At 36.7% G+C, this 18,747-nt stretch overlaps 2 protein-coding genes across 13 annotated transcripts in view; one reads left to right on the forward strand and one right to left on the reverse strand.

Moving 5' to 3' along the window:
- Window positions 1-11,681, reverse strand: part of RELCH (RAB11 binding and LisH domain, coiled-coil and HEAT repeat containing) — a 117,335-nt gene extending 105,654 nt beyond the window's left edge. For all 8 annotated transcript variants that reach the window (XR_007471692.1, XM_033424993.2, XM_004268064.4 and 5 more), the window contains exon 1: window positions 10,923-11,681. Coding sequence is in view for 7 of the 8 variants with exons in the window: in XM_033424993.2 (XP_033280884.1) it covers window positions 10,923-11,442 (520 nt within the window). In the remaining variant the exon portion in view is untranslated. The remainder of the gene's footprint in view (window positions 1-10,922) is intronic.
- A 219-nt stretch (window positions 11,682-11,900) lies between these two features.
- Window positions 11,901-18,747, forward strand: part of PIGN (phosphatidylinositol glycan anchor biosynthesis class N) — a 112,937-nt gene continuing 106,090 nt past the window's right edge. For 3 of the 5 annotated variants that reach the window (XM_033424984.2, XM_033424985.2, XM_033424986.2), the window contains exons 1-3: window positions 11,901-12,079; window positions 14,217-14,367; window positions 17,538-17,710. The gene's annotated coding sequence lies outside the window, so the exon portion shown is untranslated. The remainder of the gene's footprint in view (window positions 12,080-14,216; window positions 14,368-17,537; window positions 17,711-18,747) is intronic. The other 2 variants (XM_004268063.4, XM_033424988.2) reach the window with 1 other exon arrangement.

The raw sequence follows: 18,747 nt of genomic DNA on the forward strand, positions 1-18,747 counted from the left end.
GACAAATATGCACAATTCTTTTCCAGGGCAAGCACATGCCTTTCCAAATACTCTAATATAAAAGAGGAAGAGTTTGGAAAAATTAGCCTCTTTTATTAAGAAAGAAGCTACTACCACTTTCTAATATAAAGTATACCACAAAGCCTTTCTTCAAATTCCAAGATTGTGTAACTTCTTAGTAATTCACTTTACAACTCAGAAACCGAATGATCAGGGACTTTCATCATAGTTGGCAAACAAGTAAAACCTGTATGTAAGTTTTACTAGGTCTGAAAACTAAAACCATTATACACAGTGTGACTATAAGGCATGCAGACTGACTTTATAAATCACATATGAGAGTAGTCTTATTTATATATACATTTAATCTTTTAGTACTAATGACAGAAGGTAACTTTTACGATAGTTAAAAAAATGAGTTTCAGACCCTTGAAAAGGTATCTTTCATGGAAATTATATAGCACTTTAAAAGCTAAGTGTACCAGGAAAATTGATCAGCTCCTGACTGGTAAAGAGCATCGGTTAATTCAGTGAACATTTAGTGAACAACTATAATGTACCAGGTTACTGACAGGAAGCTACAATAAAATATTGAATAATAATTTTTAAAGGTTATAGATATAACTGACTCCAAGAAGTAGAGTTAAAATTTTTCAATACATACTCCTCTCTATACTTCTTGAATTTTTTTATTTGTGCTTTGGTATTTTTTCCCCAAACACAGTTAATACCTTTTATGATATGGGCATTTTATAATTAAAAAGTCACAAAAGTACCCAGTTCACAGTTAAAGAATAGGAAGAAAAATAATGTCAAGCAATTAGCTTTAAATTCCAATTTGTTTAGTAAAGATCGTTTACTGAACCATGCCTGTGTCATGATAAGTAACAAAGAAAGAAGTATATAGTATATAAATTTAATAAACAGAAAGATAACAAATTTACCTTAAAAGTAATTATATCTAAATCTGAGGTCATGCATAAACACTTTAATATGTATCCACTTAAATTAAAAATGGATCTTAGGAATCTGTCAATGGCAAAACATTTATATTTTCTGATCCTCAGTTCTTCTCTAACACTGGGACTCACTTCACTGACCCCTATGTTCAAAATATTTGAGAGCTAGAGGGAATCTTAGAGATAGTCCAACCCCTCCATCAACCCCAGTTTGATGAGAAATACTTTTTGACTGTTATATGTATATGGCAAATAGGTACTCCTAGTCTGTGGCTTGTCTTTTACTTTATGTTAGCTTTTTACATACAGGAATTTTAATTTTGATACAAATATATCAATCTCTTACTTTAAAGTGTACAATTTTTATGTCTAAGAAATCCTCACCTCAAGGTCATAAATATGTTTTAATATTTTCTTCCAAAAGTTTTCAAGTTCCATTTCCCACATTTAGTATTTTAATTCATTTGGAGACTTTGTTTTCGTGTGTGTGTATGTGTATGGTAGGAGGTAAAGAAATAATTTCCCTCTAGAAGGAGAAAAATTTATTGAATAGCCTACCCTTCCCGCACTGATTTGACTCTTTTTCCTATACAAAAGACTCCTTGAGCTTGTTTCTGGTCTGTAATCTCTTTCTTACTTCACTCTGTCTACCTCTGCTCTTCTTTGCTTTTAAAGTACTTGTTCTGTAGATGGCAACATATATTGATTTTTTTAAACTATTATTAAGTTCCAAAACAAAAATAAATAAAGGGAAAAAAACCTTTTCTGGCCATCCATTAGTTATAAAATTGAGTAAGTAACCATTGTCTAAGAAGAACACAAAAAGAAATTATATTTAAAAATAACTTACATGAATGTGATTAAACACATCTGTAAAAATGTAGGTACAATGCCTTTACAGACATAAAATACAATGCATTAACTGTACGGTAGTAGGTTTTAATGAACCATTACAAAATCCTAAATCCAATGTTTGCCTTTTCATAATTTATTTTACACTTATACAGACTTACTGCAAATGATAATAAATATTAATTCAGCTGACTCTCACAACAGCTCTGAGGTAGGTACCGTTATTCTCATTTTTAGATGAAGAGACTGAGGCATTGAGAGATTAAGTTACTTATTCAAAGTCACAAGGATAAAAAAGTAGCAGAAACAGGATCCAAGCCAGGTAGTCTGACTCCAAACTGTGGTCTTAACTCACTATGCTATACAGCTTTTTCCCTTAAAATGAGCAGACTTCTTTGATCTAATTTTTGGTGGCTACTCAAAAAGAAATGCTATCAAACTTTCCTGTGAATTTCAAGTACAAATGTTCCCAGTATGTTTTTTAAACGATTATTTTAATTAGGATGCCATATACCCATTAGTCCCATTTAATCCTACAAATTAGTACTAGCAGACATCACCTATCTTTCTCAGTCTTTTATCATCAGCAAATCTGATCTAGTTTTCCCTCATCGCTTCATATATTTTTTCTTATAAAAGAAAGAAGTAACTATAAAATGAGTTTTTGAAGTCCTCTCACATATATACCCTCACGTAAACTTCATTAAAACCCTATAACTAGCAGTGGACAGAAATGATTACTATGCTTCACACAGAATAAGAAGGCTCTAGGGCTTCCCTGGTGGCGCAGTGGTTGAGAGTCCGCCTGCCGATGCAGGGGACACGGGTTCGTGCCCCGGTCTGGGAGGATCCCACATGCCGCGGAGCGGCTGGGCCCGTGAGCCATGGCCGCTGAGCCTGCGCGTCCGGAGCCTGTGCTCCGCAACGGGAGAGGCCGCAACAGTGAGAGGCCGGCATACCGCAAAAAAAAAAAAAAAAGGCGGCTCTAAAAGTAACAGAGCTGTAAGTGGCAGAGCAGAACTGAGGATCAGATATCAATACTACAAGTTGAGTGGTCTTCAAAAAATAGGCCAAGGGCTTCCCTGGTGGCGCAGTGGTTGAGAGTCCGCCTGCCAATGCAGGGGACACGGGTTCGAGCCCTGGTCTGGGAAGATCCCACATGCTGCGGAGCAACTGGGCCTGTGAGCCACAATTACTGAGCCTGCGCGTCTGGAGCCTGTGCTCCGCAACAAGAGAGGCTGCGATAGTGAGAGGCCCGCGCACCGCGATGAAGAGTGGCCCCCGCTTGTCACAACTAGAGAAAGCCCTCACACAGAAACGAAGACCCAACACAGCCATAAATAAATAAATAAAATTTTTTTTTAAAAAATGGGCCAAGTTCAAAAGTATAGATGATCTAGACTGGCACAGATCTACTGTTGTTTTTATCAGTTACGCATCTTTCCACGGCTACTCTTTTACCAAGCCCATATTTCTCTATTTTATTCATACCAGTGTGAGAGATCTGTCACGTAGCTTGCTATAATCCAAATATATCAGCTCTAGGACAGTCTTCTTGATCCTGTTAAGTGTTATCGTTTGCTGAATCTTAGTAAATACCATTGCTGTATTCAATTATATCAGGTATTCATTTCTCAGAAATCTGAAGAATTTTTTTTTAGACAGAAGAATTCTATTTTTAAAGTGAATTAGACAATTTACATTCAACTTGTTCAGATTTCCTGGGCAGATGTCCTTAGTTTGTAGAAAACATATGCATATGTGGAATTAGAGAGTTATCATGCTCCAGCGAAATGGGGGCCAGCAACCAGTTTAAAAATTAATTGGAGGGAGGGAGCCGCAAGAGGGAAGAGATATGGGGATATATGTATAACTGATTCACTTTGTTATAAAGCAGAAACTAACACACCATTGTAAAGCAATTATACTCCAATAAAGATGTTAAAAAAAATTAATTGCAGGTATACACAATGTTCACTGCAGCACTATTTATAATAGCCAGGACATGGAAGCAACCTAAGTGTCCATCAACAGATGAATGGATAAAGAAGATGTGGCACATATATACAATGGAATATTACTCGGCCATAAAAAGAAATGAAATTGAGTTATTTGTAGTGAGGTAGATAGACCTAGAGTCTGTCATACAGAGTGAAGTAAGTCAGAAAGAGAAAAACAAATACCCTATGCTAACACAAAGATATGGAATCTAAAAAAAAAAAAAAAAAATTGGTTCTAATGAACCTAGGGGCAGGACAGGAATAAAGATGCAGACGTAGAGAATGGACTTGAGGACATGGGGAGGGGGAAGGGTAAGCTGTGATGAAGTGATAGAGTAGCATTGACATATATACACTACCAAATGTAAAACAGATAGCTAGTGGGAAGCAGCTGCATAGCACAGGGAGATTAGCTTGGTGCTTTGTGACCACCTAGAGGGGTGGGATAGGGAGGGTGGAAGGGAGGCACAAGAGGGAGGGGATATGGGGATATATGTATATGTATAGCTGATTCACTTTGTTATAGAGCAGAAACTAACACAACACTGTAAAGCAATTACACTCCAATAAAGATGTTAAAAAAAATTAATTGCAGGTACAAATTTCCAATTTTAAGATAAACAAGTCTTGGGGATGGAATGTACAGCATAGTGACCATAGTTAACAAGACTGTTTTGTGTATTTGAAAGTTGCTCAGAGAGTAGATCTTAGAAGTTCTCATACAGGAAAAAAAATTGTAACTTTGTGTGGTGATGGTTGCTAACTAAACTTACTGTGGTAATCATTTCACAATATAGACATATATCAAATCATTATGTTGGACACCTAAAACTAATAAAATGTCATATGACAATTAGATCTCAAAAAAAAGTTAATTGTAATATTGAAACAAACACTCATACGATAAGTGAGTTGAAGTAGATCAATCCTAAACTAATGCAAAACCCCCAAAAATCAACCAAAGAGGAGCTGTGTTCAAATTATGGCCAAACAGCAAAACATAATTCACTTAAGCATCAACAAGTATGTTTTTAGTATAAATAATTTAGAAACCATATTTTATCATCAACTCTCACAGTACTTATAGGTAGAAGCCAATAAAAACAACTACCTGAAAGAAAAAAAATAGGCTATTAATATTTAAGACCCATCTCAATCGATATTTGTAATTTAGATATAAGTAGACTGTATTTTTAGATCAAGGTAAGTGTTCTTTTTCAGTTAATCATCCTAAAACCATGGGAGTTAAGGGGGTGGGCACAATTAAAAGCCATCATATAAAAACAAATTAACCGAATTTAGTTTTTGACCTAAATATACTAAACAAAATGAAAATTACACTAATCCTGGAACGTTTTTTCCAACAAATGTTTTTTAAAAAAACAAGCAAAGAAACAGATAAGCTTACATTCTGAAGATCACCCCTAAAGTAGAAAGTGTAAGTTTAATTTTTGACAGAAATAAGGCCTGTTTCCCCTGATTAATGCCCCTATCTTGCTTCCTTTTAAACTATGTACCACAATGGCTTGAAACATCATACTGCATTTTAAAATCTCTTTATTAATTGGTGAGCCAGATAATGGTAAGCATGTTCCCAGACGATGTTTTAAACAAGGCAAAACATAAAATAAACATTATCTTCTCTTTACCCTCACTTTCTTGCCTCTCCATCAAGAACCTAAACTCAACGACATACACTAAACTTCTCTTGGATTCCTACAATCCTTAGTTGATCACAGTTTAATAAATGTATTGATCAATGTAAAATATTGAATACCAACTATACTCTTCACTGTTCTAGGCAACGAAAATATCTGACTAATTTTCCACAAGAATTAATAAGTTTGAAGCTACTGAAATGCATAGGCAAAAAAATGACAGTCATGTAAGCGATAAATTTAGGAATCTATATGGTCCAGACAATAGTAGGAAGTCTCATTCAGCTAAAAGCAGTGAACCTAATAAATTTTAGAAATATACTCTTGATACTCTCCTGTTAGAAGCCAGAGGAAGCACTAAACCCAATTCCAACCTAACAGGGAGGAACTACTGTACTTTGTAAAGCAGAAGAGATGGAAACTCTGGAAGACGGTAATCATACAGCACAGGTGATACTAAGAAAGGAACAGAGCACAGTGAGATATGTACCCTTTCAGAGTTTTGAGAAAAGATAGGCAAGGTAATGAAACAGAAAATTTTAAAAAGGAGAAAGATGACTCAAGAAGTCTGTAGGCTCACAAGTTAAATTATTAAATTCAATCATAAATGCCTCCTGATAAGCAGCCTTACAAAAATTTGAAAGGATGATAAATACAGAATAAAAGAAATCCATCATTGAAAGGCATAAGTTATTTGACCACCTACTGTCTCTACAAAGAACTGGCTCATCCTAAGCAATTACAGTCTAATTTTGATTAGAACTCTAAGGCTTAGAGTGGAACCAGCATTCCTCCGGATAAGATACTACAATCTGTTCAGTGCTAATCAATGGCATTGGCACAACTTTTATCTTGCAATCTAATTGGAAAGCAAAACAATTACCAAATTGGCTCAACTGGCAAAAATACAGGGAAAAATATATAATTAATGTGTGTGTATATTCAACCAAGTAAAACGAAATACAAAAGATCTAATTAGTTTAACAAATGGATCTAGTAGGAACATCACAATGATGCTGCAACAATTTATCAAACACTGAGACTTCATTAGAGCTCATTTTAAATTCTTCTACTGAAAACATCAAAATTATAAAGCTATAATTCTTTTAATTTTTGAATGTTTTATAAATATAGACTACTCTTCTAATCAAGAAAAAAGATTAAATATAGTATGAAGACTTCTTACAGTATTTTAAAACCACCACTATACTAGTATTAACTGAGGTCAACAGACTTTTGGGTAAACGATTTAGTAAATCTTACAAAGTTAAATTGCTTTTAGACATCTTTAAAGAAAACTACTTTTGACTATACATGTATTATTCTGAAGTTTTATGAATTTTCAGATCAGACACACATCAAAAAATACATAAAAACAAATAAAAATAATTTAATGTTTTAGATAATCATACTATCAATCTTTATACTCTTTATAATTAACCAAAAAGTACTTATTGAGTATTATAAAGTCATAACCAAACTAGCAACAGCTGACATGCTAGAACTGAACATAGAGGACCTTAAAACAGACAGTAGTCTGGTCCTAAAGAAGGATTCATCCTCAGAATCTCTAAAACAGAATTTGTGTGATTAGGAGCTTAGTCAAAATCTTCAAAACATGGTACTAACCACAGTTCTACAGACTTCTTTTAGCATTTATCTATTTTCTGACTGTATTAAGACATTTAAATGCACTGATATTTTGACATACACAATGCACTTGCATTTAAGCTATACTAAAGTTTGTGCTATAAATATCTGCACATTTATAGGAGGAATATTTAAGAAATATTTCTTCTTTTTATGATGCCATCATAGGCCTAAATTTAAAAGCTAAAACTATAAAATTTCTAGAAGAAAATACACAAGAAAATTGTTGCAACCTTAGGATAGGCAAATATTTCTTATTTAGGACACAAAGAGCACAAATCATTAAGGAATAAACCCAATTAACTGGACTTGATAAAATTAAAAACCTTTGTTCATAAGACCCATTATTAAAAAATGAAAAGGCAAACCATACTGGGAGAAAAAATTTGCAAAACACATATTTGATAAAGGATGTGGGTCCAGAATATATAAAGAACTATAACTCAATAACAAGCTGGGAAGAGACATTTCACAAAAGATACATTAATGGCAATACACACACACACACACACACACACACACACACACACACACAATGGCAAAAACTCAGAAGAAATAGCTCAGCATCACTAGCCCTCAATGAAATACCACAGCACTCTCACTAGAATGAGTTAAATAAAAAGCCTGAAAATACCAAGTGTTTGGGGGATGTATAGAAATTGAAACTCTCGCACACTGGTGATGGAAATATTAAATGATACAACCATTTTGTAAAAACAGTTTGACCGTTTCTTACAAATTTAAATATATACTAAGTATATGACCCAGGAATTCTATTCCTAGGTATTACCCAAAAGAAATGAAAACATATGTCCAGGCAAAACTTATACAAGAATGTTCATGGCAGCTTTATTCATACAGGCCAAAAATGGAAAAAACACAAATGGCTAACAGATGAATGGATAAACCAAAAAAGGAATGAACTATTAATACACATAAAAACATTATTTGGATAAATTTCAAAAACATTTTACTGAGCAAAGGAAGCCAGACAGAAAAGACTATATGCTCCGGAACTGCATTTATATGAAATTTTAAAATAGACAAAACTTAACTAAGGAAGTGGTTCCCAATTGGGGAAATTTTGCCCTCCCTTTCCTTGGACAGTGCTAGTGACATTTTTTGATTATCACAACTTAGGGAATGGGGTCGGGGTGGTTGCTACTGGTATCTAGCAGACAGAGAGGCCAGCAATGCTGTTAAACATTCTAGAATGCAGAGGACACTAACACAACAAAGAATTATCAGGCCCAAAGTTTCGATAGTGCCTAGGCCAAGACTGGAAAATTGTGTTCTACAGTGGTCAGTGATGGTCTTCGGATATTGAACGCAAAGGAAAATGAAGGAGTTCTGGTGACAATAAAAATGTTTTGTATTTTATTTGTAGTAGTAATTTTTTTTCCAAAACTCATCACACTGTACACTTGAAATGGGCACATTTTATTGTATGGAATTTTACCTCAAAGTTGATGGTAAAAATTACAGTGTCTGTCAACTAATATAAAGCTATATAAAACAGTTTAAAACAATTTTTGCTTTCTAAATTATATGGATAGAAAAGACAGAAAAGGCAAGTACCACTGGTTGGATTATGGATAATTTTGATACTTTTTTCCCTGTTGCTCATTTGTTTTGTACTAACTTGAAAATACATTATCTAAAATATTTAATTATATATTTTTGAGTTATACCCAAAACAGGTCCAATTAAATGAGGATAATAGAAAAGCACAACTGCAGATGAATACTTGATTGTAGTTAAATTTTGATTTTTGATCACAGGACTTAAGTTGTTTCAAGAAACTATAAAAATGTATAATGCAAAGGCATTTAGAAGTCAATTTTTACTCTAAAACACCTCTATAATATTGTCTAAATTATAAATATATTTGTATACGAAAGGTTTTTAAGAGACATTTTCACTATAAACAGTGATATCACGCCATAATAAGGTAGGGTGAACAGGATAATAAATTCTTTTAAATTAAATAGAATAAAGTTATGAAGTAAGTAATAACCCATTTCATTATATTTATATAGTAGAAAAACACAGCAGATGCAATTTAATTATGTTCAACAACAGGCCAGGAACTGCACAAACTGTGAGGAATATAAAGATGACCCTCAAGAATTGACTATCTAATGGAGAAAAATGATACTGTTAACAAATCAAATACAAAAAGCTAAAAGCAACGGTTGAGGTTTGAAAATAGTACAATGAAAGAACCAAACAACCAAGCCTGGAGAGTGTGGGAAACATTTACAAAGATGACATTTGAGCTGGGTCTTGAGGAAGTAGTAAGAGCTTATCAGGTGAAAATCATTATTAGATAGTTCAAAAATCTGAAACCAAACAAAGAAAGCCAACTACCTAACAATTTTGTTACACTGCTCTTTGTTACATTTTATGGTCTTAAAGGTCAGCAATGAGAAAATCGTTTCCAGAAACGGAATATTATCCTATAATATTGAGCAAGGAAGTTACACCTGCTGAGAAAGTTCCATATTCAAGAGAGAAATATGCTCAGTATTTACCCTGATGGAAAGTGCACTCTTTGCACTTTCACTACAGCTAAGTTAGGAAATATAAGTCTCTGGCACCATTTAAAAGTATAGACAGGGCTTCCCTGGTGGCGCAGTGGTTGAGAGTCCGCCTGCCGATGCAGGGGACACGGGTTTTTGCCCCGGTCCGGGAAGATCCCACATGCCGCGGAGCGGCTGGGCCCGTGAGCCATGGCCGCTGAGCCTGCGCGTCCGGAGCCTCTGCTCCGCAACGCGAGAGGCCACAGCAGTGAGAAGCCCGCGTACCGCAAAAAAAAAAAAAAAAAAAAAAGAGTATAGACAAAAAAATAATCAATTGGGTTACACTTTTAAAACTGTATATTTAACATTTGTTAGTAAATTCCAGTTGGCCTCACATAACGCACAAAAACACCTCATACCATTAATAAGGGAAAAAATCTAAGATGCCTCTCAAAAGGGGTGGGTCCTAGGAATACAGTACACATCCTTGACAGCACGTTTTAAAGTCATAAGAAATGCTTATAAATATATGATGAATGAAGTAAACGACTACTCTATACTGCTAACAATGATTATAACAAGGTAAAAAAGTTAATTCCTAACTTAGGCAGAGAAAAAAGCCTGTGAGGTGGTGAGACCAGCAGATACACTGCAGGCAGAACTTGCCTAGCCAGCTCCTTAGACTTCCTGTAATTTTGGAAACCTACTGAAATTAAGGAACAGAAATGGAATTAAACTGAATTTAAACAGAACAAATTTTATGCAACAGAAAACCTAATTTTTGAGTGAGCAAGTCTTCCCAAAGACAAAGGGTCTTCAAGTGGATCTGATTTCGTGGAGAGAAATTTCCTATTCTTTTCTCTCTTGACTTTGAGTCAAATAATTACTGCGAACAATTTAAGGAACACTGTTTCCAGGCAGTGGTGATTCAGGGGATTGGAGAAAACGGAAAAAGGATTAAAGCGATAAACCAAGGTTGCAAGGGAGTCTTCTGGGGTCACGTAATAGCCAGTGAACTAGAAACGCTGGCTATTTAGTAGATCCCGACACCAAGAGTGGAGCCAGGAGCAGGTGCAAGTCCAGCCAAGAGCTGGAGGCAGGCAGGCAGAGAACAGTCACTGCCAGATCCTTTTGCTTCCACCGCAGAAGATCACCCCCCGCCCCAACTCTCTAACTAAAATGTTCCTCATACTCAGTATCCGCCCGGAAGTACCCCTCCCCACAACTACCTCTTGCAATCCCAACAGTCCAGCCGGAGTGACAGGGCTGTTGTTCACTTACTGAGCTGTCCCCCACCCGACGTAGTACTCGGCTCCCGACCTCCTGCGCCTCCAACGCCGGCTGCTCCAGGGATCCCCGGCGCCCCTAACCCCGGCGGGGTCCCGCTCTGCCTCTCGAAGTTGCCGGGATTGGAGAAGTAATCGCGCAGCCGAGGGAGCTCGCGGCCACTCTCTAACAGCTCGGTGTGCAGCTCCAGGGCGGTCAGCAAGTATTGATCGCGCAACAACTGAGCCGCGATCGCATCAATTGACAATCGGGCCGGGGTCTCGCCAGTGCCCCCCAGGGCCACCGCAGCCGCCGACGCCTCCCCAGGGAGCCCTGGTCGTGCACTGCTCCCTAAGGCCACGGGATCCTGAGGCGATAGCGAGTCCGCAGAGCCAGGATCTAGGCCGACCCCGGAACTCAGCCGAAGTCCTGCCCGCCGCTCGTCGGTCCCTGAAACCTCGTCGTCGTCCTCGTCCGAATCGCTGAGGAATGGATTCACGCCGCCGCCACCACCTCCAGGCGCCATCGCCGCCATCTTATACTGTCAGGAGCGTGGGCGCCTCCCTGTCTGGCTCTGACAGGCCGCAGCCTGAATCCCCACTAAGCCTCAGCGGGCACTCGGCACCTTCAGGGCCCCGGATTGGCCACGTCCCGCCTCCTCACTTGGAGACCAGGCCCAGGCTCGGAGGCAAACGGTCTGGAAGCAGCACCACCCTCTGCCTCAGCCGCAGCTGCAGCAGCAGCCTGGCTCTGCAGGCGTCTTCCTGGTCCCCAGTCTCGCGAGAAATGGCGCGTGCCGTGCCCCCTCTCCCCGCCCCAGCCCCGCCCCCGCCCCGCCCGTTCTCCCCACTAGTGAGCAAAGATAGAGGGCCCCGCTCCACGCTCAAAGACAAAATTCCGCCCCCACTCCTTTTTGATTGGCCAAATGAGGTAGGGGGCGGGGACTGGAGTTACGGAGGGCTGACCCAAGAACTATCGCGAGAGCAGCTTCTGGACAGGTAAGTGTCAGCGGTGTTCCGTGGTTGAGGAGCGGTTATGACGGTGGTTTAGGAACATTCATTCTCTTGGATGTCCTTTCGGGAACAGAGGGGAACTCTGACCTCGAGCTGGGTCCCGCCTTCGCGGTGAGGAGGCCCCATTCCTGAGATCAGGCCTGACCTGTATAAGCCCAGGTAAAGTCCGGGACTAGTGGGGGAGAGGTGCGATGGCCCCGAAAGTGGCCTCACGCCCGCCGCCGAGCTGCTTCACTTTTCCTTAGCACGGTTCACTTTTTCTGCTGTGTGTCGCCAATTGATGGCATTTTCTCCGCATGTGTAGCAAGTGCCCAGGGCAAGGGCTGTAGTCAGAATGCGGCTTCCTTTCTCTTCCTTGCCTTCCAAGCCGTGTATCCGTTTGCCCTGGAGGCCTAGGAGAGCGCCTTCTCGCCACCGAGTTAGTAGTGATAGGGCAGGATGCCATAGGGTGGGGTGTGGGAGGTGGAGAGAGTAAATAGAAAATGGAACTCAGAGGTTTGGATTTGCGTGGATCAGAGAATACCCTGATAGCCTCGACTTCAGTAGCAAACTGTTAGAATCTCAGGATTTAATACACAGGGATGCTTCAAAATATCAAATGCAGTCCCTCAGTGGAGGGAAAAGTAAACTTAATCCTAGAGACGTTCAATGACCCGGATAAGTCAACTCCATCAATAAGTATTCAAAGAACTAAAGTCAGTTCTCTTATGTCCATAGCCATTCTTTCTCCGCTATGCCTTGCAACATTTCTGACTTGTACATTTAGGCTGGAGTCAAGGTACTGACTGTGGAACTGAGAAATTGTTTTCAAACTTGGCTGCTTTTGACAGTTTTGATATCCTTTATCAAGTGTTAGCACAGTATACTAAGTTTGGACAGTATACAAAGTATACTTTGGACAGTATATATATATTGGACAGTATACAAATATGTTAGCACAGTATACAAAGTTTGCCACTTATGCACTTTTAGATTTCCCTGTCTTTCTGCATAGGTTCTTCCTTTAAGCACCAAAATAGAGGTGGCAATAATTATGTTATCAGGTAAGTTATGTTACATTGAAGCAGTGAAGTATATCCTTTAGGTCTGTGGAAAAATAAAAATATAGCGTTCTTATATAGCCTTAGGTCAGGTTATTGGTTTACATGTAAGTGTATACCAACAGTTAAATGTCGGCTTTAATTTCAGTTTACCCAGGCTCAGTAAACTAAACTTTTCATTTGAATGAGGCTTTGGGTTTTTCGTTTTATTTTTGGTAGAAGTTGTTTTTGATGTTATTAATACTAAGAATTCAAAGTATTTTTATAGAACATTAGCTCCTAATGTTTGAATTCTAAATTTTTTTGTGTGTGAGCCATAATATATTGAAGAAAATCATGGAAAAAAAGATCGTGGATCTTAGAAAAATAGTATCAAACTAGTCAATGCTGTTACATATTTCTTAGCTAAAAGGATTGCTGCTCCTTATTGAGTTTGCCAGAGAGACTGAAAATGGAACCAATTTCTGGAATGGAGGAATGGAAGGGATTAGGGACTGGCATGGAAAGGGCATGATTAGAAATGGGTTGTTTGTATAGTACAATATTTCCATCTCTGTAATGGGGAATTTTAGAAATCTTTTGTATTTAGTGTCCCTGCACTTATGGTCTTCCCTTAGAGGATTGTGCTTATTAGGTTGAAGAGCCTAAAGTTCATATCCCAGTTCTGCCAATTATTTACTGTGAGACTTTTATGGGTTTTTTTGTTTTGTTTTTTTTGTTTTTTTGCGATACGTGGGCCTCTCACTGCGTGGCCTCTCCAGCTGCGGAGCACAGGCTCCAGACGCGCAGGCTCAGCGGCCATGGCCCACGGGCCCAGCCGCTCCGCGGCACGCGGGATCCTCCCAGACCGGGGCACGAACCCGCGCCCCCCGCATCGGCAGGCGGACTCCCAACCACTGCGCCACCAGGGAAGCCCACTGTGAGAATTTTAAATAGTTACTTGACTTCTCTCAGCCCTCATCTGTCGAGGGGATGCTGAAAGTGTATAGAATTAGGAATGTGCTTGTCACCGTACCTGGTACCTAGTACACAATAAATGTTATAGTCAGTTCTCAATTAATGTTATACTAGTATATGGAGAACATTTGACAGACTTTTAAAAATAAAGCAAAACAAACCCCTTGTCAATTGTTTAGTAGCTACAGCCAGAAAAAGCAATTAAGGTAGTAGGTCCCAAAGGGAATATCTTTAATTTAAGGTCTGATTTCTAAAATGAAAGTTGAAAATATCAATAGGTTTAAAATATGTTTCCTCAGAGAGTTGTAAGGAGTTGGATGTAGAAGTCCTTCCATGATTGGCTTCCTATAACACGTCTGTAGTTTCCTGATTCTACTTCGTATCCTATAATCATGGACTTGTTTATGTGACCTTCCAAGCCCGTAACAAATCAACTGGCCAGTCTCCTCAGTAAGTACTTTTCTCTTCCGCAATACATAGAGGTTTACTTACCAATTTAAAATGTTTAAGAAATAGCACATACTAGAATATTAATAATTGCTGATCTCTACTTTTAATAGTTTGCTGTTAATATTGTTGAGAAATTTTCTTTCTACTTAGCAAGATCTGCATTAATTTGGTCTTTACAGCTAATGTTTCACTGAATAATATGGATAGTCATTGAAGTTTGTATCTTAGTGATGAAAATATAAAAGATCACCTTTTTCCAAGCACTTAAATCATTTTCATGTTTAAAAAATTATTTTTTGCTTTAGTAGTCTTATAATAACCACAAGTAATATTTCAAATGCAAGTTTTTCATTGACTTAAAGTTTTATAAGTATCTAATTTTTTATACATTTTTATACATTCTAATTTTTTAACATTGTTTTTTAGCATGTGGTAAACATCCCACAGATATAAGCTAAATAACTTTTATTGATATATGGTTATGTGTATTTTAAAATTTTTAGTAATTATTCATTTATTTTGGTGGTTTCCAAATGATTCATCCATGACAAAGTTTTCTTTTTCACTAAATCTGAATAAAAAGTGATTTTTTAAAAACAGAAATATTAAGTAATAATATTGCTTAATTACATGTGCTTAGCAATAATAAAATAAGTAGTGTGTGAAGAATGATATTTTGGAATCACCGAAATTTTATGTATAGTAAATGACTTAAACATAAAAGTTGTTGTGGTTGTTTTTAAGTATCCTGAATCTTCACAGTTCATGCGTATGTTCTGGAGGAGGAATAAATAGAGAAACAAGGCAGCCTCTAGTGGCTATCCTGCATATTACATTTACCTTTGAAATGATAATTGTAAGTCATTTATTAGTCCTTAGTAAGTGCCCAGGACTGTGATGAGTGCTGGAGAAAGCCTGTCTTGCTGTTTTGGAATCAGCTTTAAATGATAGAGACAGACATTACTACAAATAGTCAGAGTCATAGCCATATAATTGTAAACTGAAGTAAAGGTTTTGGCTTCTGATTTGGACTGCATAGTCCCTGAGGAAGTGATGCTTGAGAGTGCAAGGTAGGGACTTGACTAGGATCCCACTGTCACTATATAACAGAGCTAGATTTTTATGTTGGCTGTTACAGCTTCAGGGTCAAAGTTCTCAAATACAATTTTTGTTTCACTACTTCAGTAAGGTTTTGGGTAGTGGAAAATTTGTATTATCCTTTGACACATAAACTTTGATACTTTATATAGAAGAGTTGTGTAATAACAATGGAGAAAAGAAAGAACATAAGTCCAGGGAGTTATTTGTAAATACAAATGAAAGTGAGACGTGATATACATATTTCCTTATATATAAGCATGGAAAGGAGAGTACTCAGGTTTCCATGGTAAAGAGGAGTATTTAAATCAGTGTGAGCTTCTGTACATCTAGATATATACAGTATGTACTTTAGTTGTAAATAGAGTTTAAGATCTAACTGAAATGAATTAAGTACTTGAAAAATGACTTACTTTGCATAACTAAATATGATACCTGATAGATGGGGTCCTGAGCTAGATGACAAAAAAAAGCATAAGTGAATAGAATATTATGGATAATTTTGGAATAATAAATTTGACAATTTGGGTGAAATGGACAAATGGACAAATTAAAAGATAAAACTACCAAAACTCACTCAACAAGTAGTAAATAATCATAACATCTCTCTGTATATGAAGAATTTATAGTTAAAAACCTTCCAACAAAGAAAACTCTGAGCCATTGGTTTCATTGGTGAATTCTGTTACACAAGAAAGGAAGAAATAATATAAATTCTACACAGCCTCTTCCAAAAAATAAAAGAGGTAACAGCACTTCCCAATGCATTGTCTGATACCAAAACCAGAGAAAAAAGAAACTTATAGTCTAATATCTCTAATAAATATTACTTTAAAATGCTAAATAGTATTTCAGGAAATAAAATCCAATAGTATATAGAAAGGATAACACTTAATGATCAAGTGGGGTTTATTCTGAGAGTGCAAGCTTGGTTTAACGTTTGAAATTCAATCAGCGTAATTCACCACATTGGGAGACTAAAAGAGAAAAACCGAATGATCATGATCATCTCAATAGATGCAACAAAAGCATTTGACAAAATCCAGCATTCATTCACAGTTTAAAACTCTTTGCATATTGAGAGTAAAAGGGAACTTCTTTAACTTAAGAAAGGGAATCTACAAAACCTGGAAAACTGACAACTTTCACCCTAAGACTGGAAACAAGGCAAGGATTTCTGTTGTTATTACACCTATTCAACATTATACTAGAGGTCCTAGACAGTACAACAAGCGTGAGACATAAATAAAAAAGTATAGATTGCTAAGAAGTCCTTTTTTCACAGGTGACATAGTTATCTCTTTAGAAAATCAAAAGGTACCTACATAAAAGTTACTGTAACTAATAATTTTTCAGTGTTGCAGGATACAAAGTGAATGTATAAAAATCAGTGGTAATTTAAGAACTAACAAGGGGAAATTGAAATAAGAAATATCATTTACAATAATATCAAAAAATGAAATATGTAGGGATGAATCACAGAGGCATGAGGAAACTTTTGAGGGTTATGGGTATGTTCACTATCTTGACAGTGATTATTATACACTTTAAATATATACAGCTTATTATAGGCCAATTATGCTTCAATAAAGCTATAAAAATGCTATAAAGAATATTATTGGGACACTTCAAAAATTTGGAGTATAGATGGTAGATTAGATAAAAATACTGATGTTGAGTGTACTGAAGTTGATAACTCTACTGTAGGTATATATGGGAGTATCATTATTCTCAGAAAATAAACACTGAAGTATTTAGGGGTAAAGGGCCATAGTGTATGTAACTTATCTTCACATGGTTCAGAAACAATATTATGTGACACACACACACCCCCAAACCTCCCACCCGCACACATGGGAGGGGTAAGTTAAAGAGGTGAGGCAGGGACCAGAGAGGCAAGAGGGAGAAAATGATAAAGCAAGTGGGAAAAATGTTAACGTTAGATGTATATGGCTAAGGGGTGTATGGATGTTCATACCACTATTGCAATTTTTCTCTGAATTTGGAATTGTTTGAAAATAAAAATGTTAAAAATCTATACTAAAGTGTTGTCATTTACAAAAATTCCATAGGTGGGACACAAAATACAATCACCAAAGGAAAATTAATTGAACTTAATCAGAATTTAAAAGTACTGCTATTTGAAAAACGCTGTTTAAAAAGTGAAAAGGGCAAAAAAAGAGGATTAAAAAAAGTTCATTAAATGCATGAGAAGTTGCTCAACGTTATTGGTCATCAGGGAAAGGTAAATTAAAACCACAATAGGTTACCACTACACTCCCACTAACTAACTGTAATTGAATATACTCAAGAGTGGGGGGAACATTATAACAATATATAAGAAATTATAAAGCACATTATACTTACTATTAAAGTAAATTCTAAAACGACATTTATAGCCAAATTATAGATTGTCAATAAAATAAAGTTTTAAAACACTTAAAGACATTGCTTGTAGGTGTGTTAAACAGTTTGGAAAAAGTTTGGTAGTTCTTTTTATACGTTTAAACATCTGCTTACCATTTAACCCAGCAATTCTAATTCTGCATATTTATTCAAGAGAAATGAAAGCATATATTCACAAAGTCATTTACTGTTCATAGAAGCTTTATTTATAATAGCCCAAAACTGGAAACAATTCACCTATCCATCAAGAGGTGAATAGATAAACAATTTGTAGTATATCCATACAATGGATCCTTCTCGGTATTAAAAAGGAACAAACAACAGAATCACAGCCATGCATGAATCTCAAAAATGTAATACTGAATGAAAGCAGATACAGTAAAGTACATACTGCATGATTCCATCTCAATGACACTTCAGAATGCTAAAAATTAATCTTGCATCACAGAAGGCAGTGATTGCTTATGGTCAGAGCTGTGGGGACAGGGTTTGACTGCAGAGGAACATGGGGGAACTTCTTGGAATGATAAAAATATTCTATATCTTGATTCTGGTGGTTGGTTATATGAGTGTATATATTGGTCAAAACTTATAAAATGTAAAATGTCCATTTTTGTATATAAATTATACTTTAATAAAGTTGATTGAAGAATTAAAAAATAGATGCCATTCATTAGAGTGCGTCAGAAAAAATTTAGTAAGACTATTGACCTTAGAATAATTAACTCTAAATAAGTGGAATGTATTATAACAAGAACCCTTATACTCAAAAGAAAAACAATTGTATGAATAGTGGTAATTTTTACTTAATAGGCATATATTTAAAAAATGGTTAAAAACATACATTAGTAGGTAACTTTTTGGATCTGAAAGAAT

This window comes from Orcinus orca, chromosome 15 (assembly GCF_937001465.1).
Source record: "Orcinus orca chromosome 15, mOrcOrc1.1, whole genome shotgun sequence".
NCBI classification, from domain to species: domain Eukaryota; kingdom Metazoa; phylum Chordata; class Mammalia; order Artiodactyla; family Delphinidae; genus Orcinus; species Orcinus orca.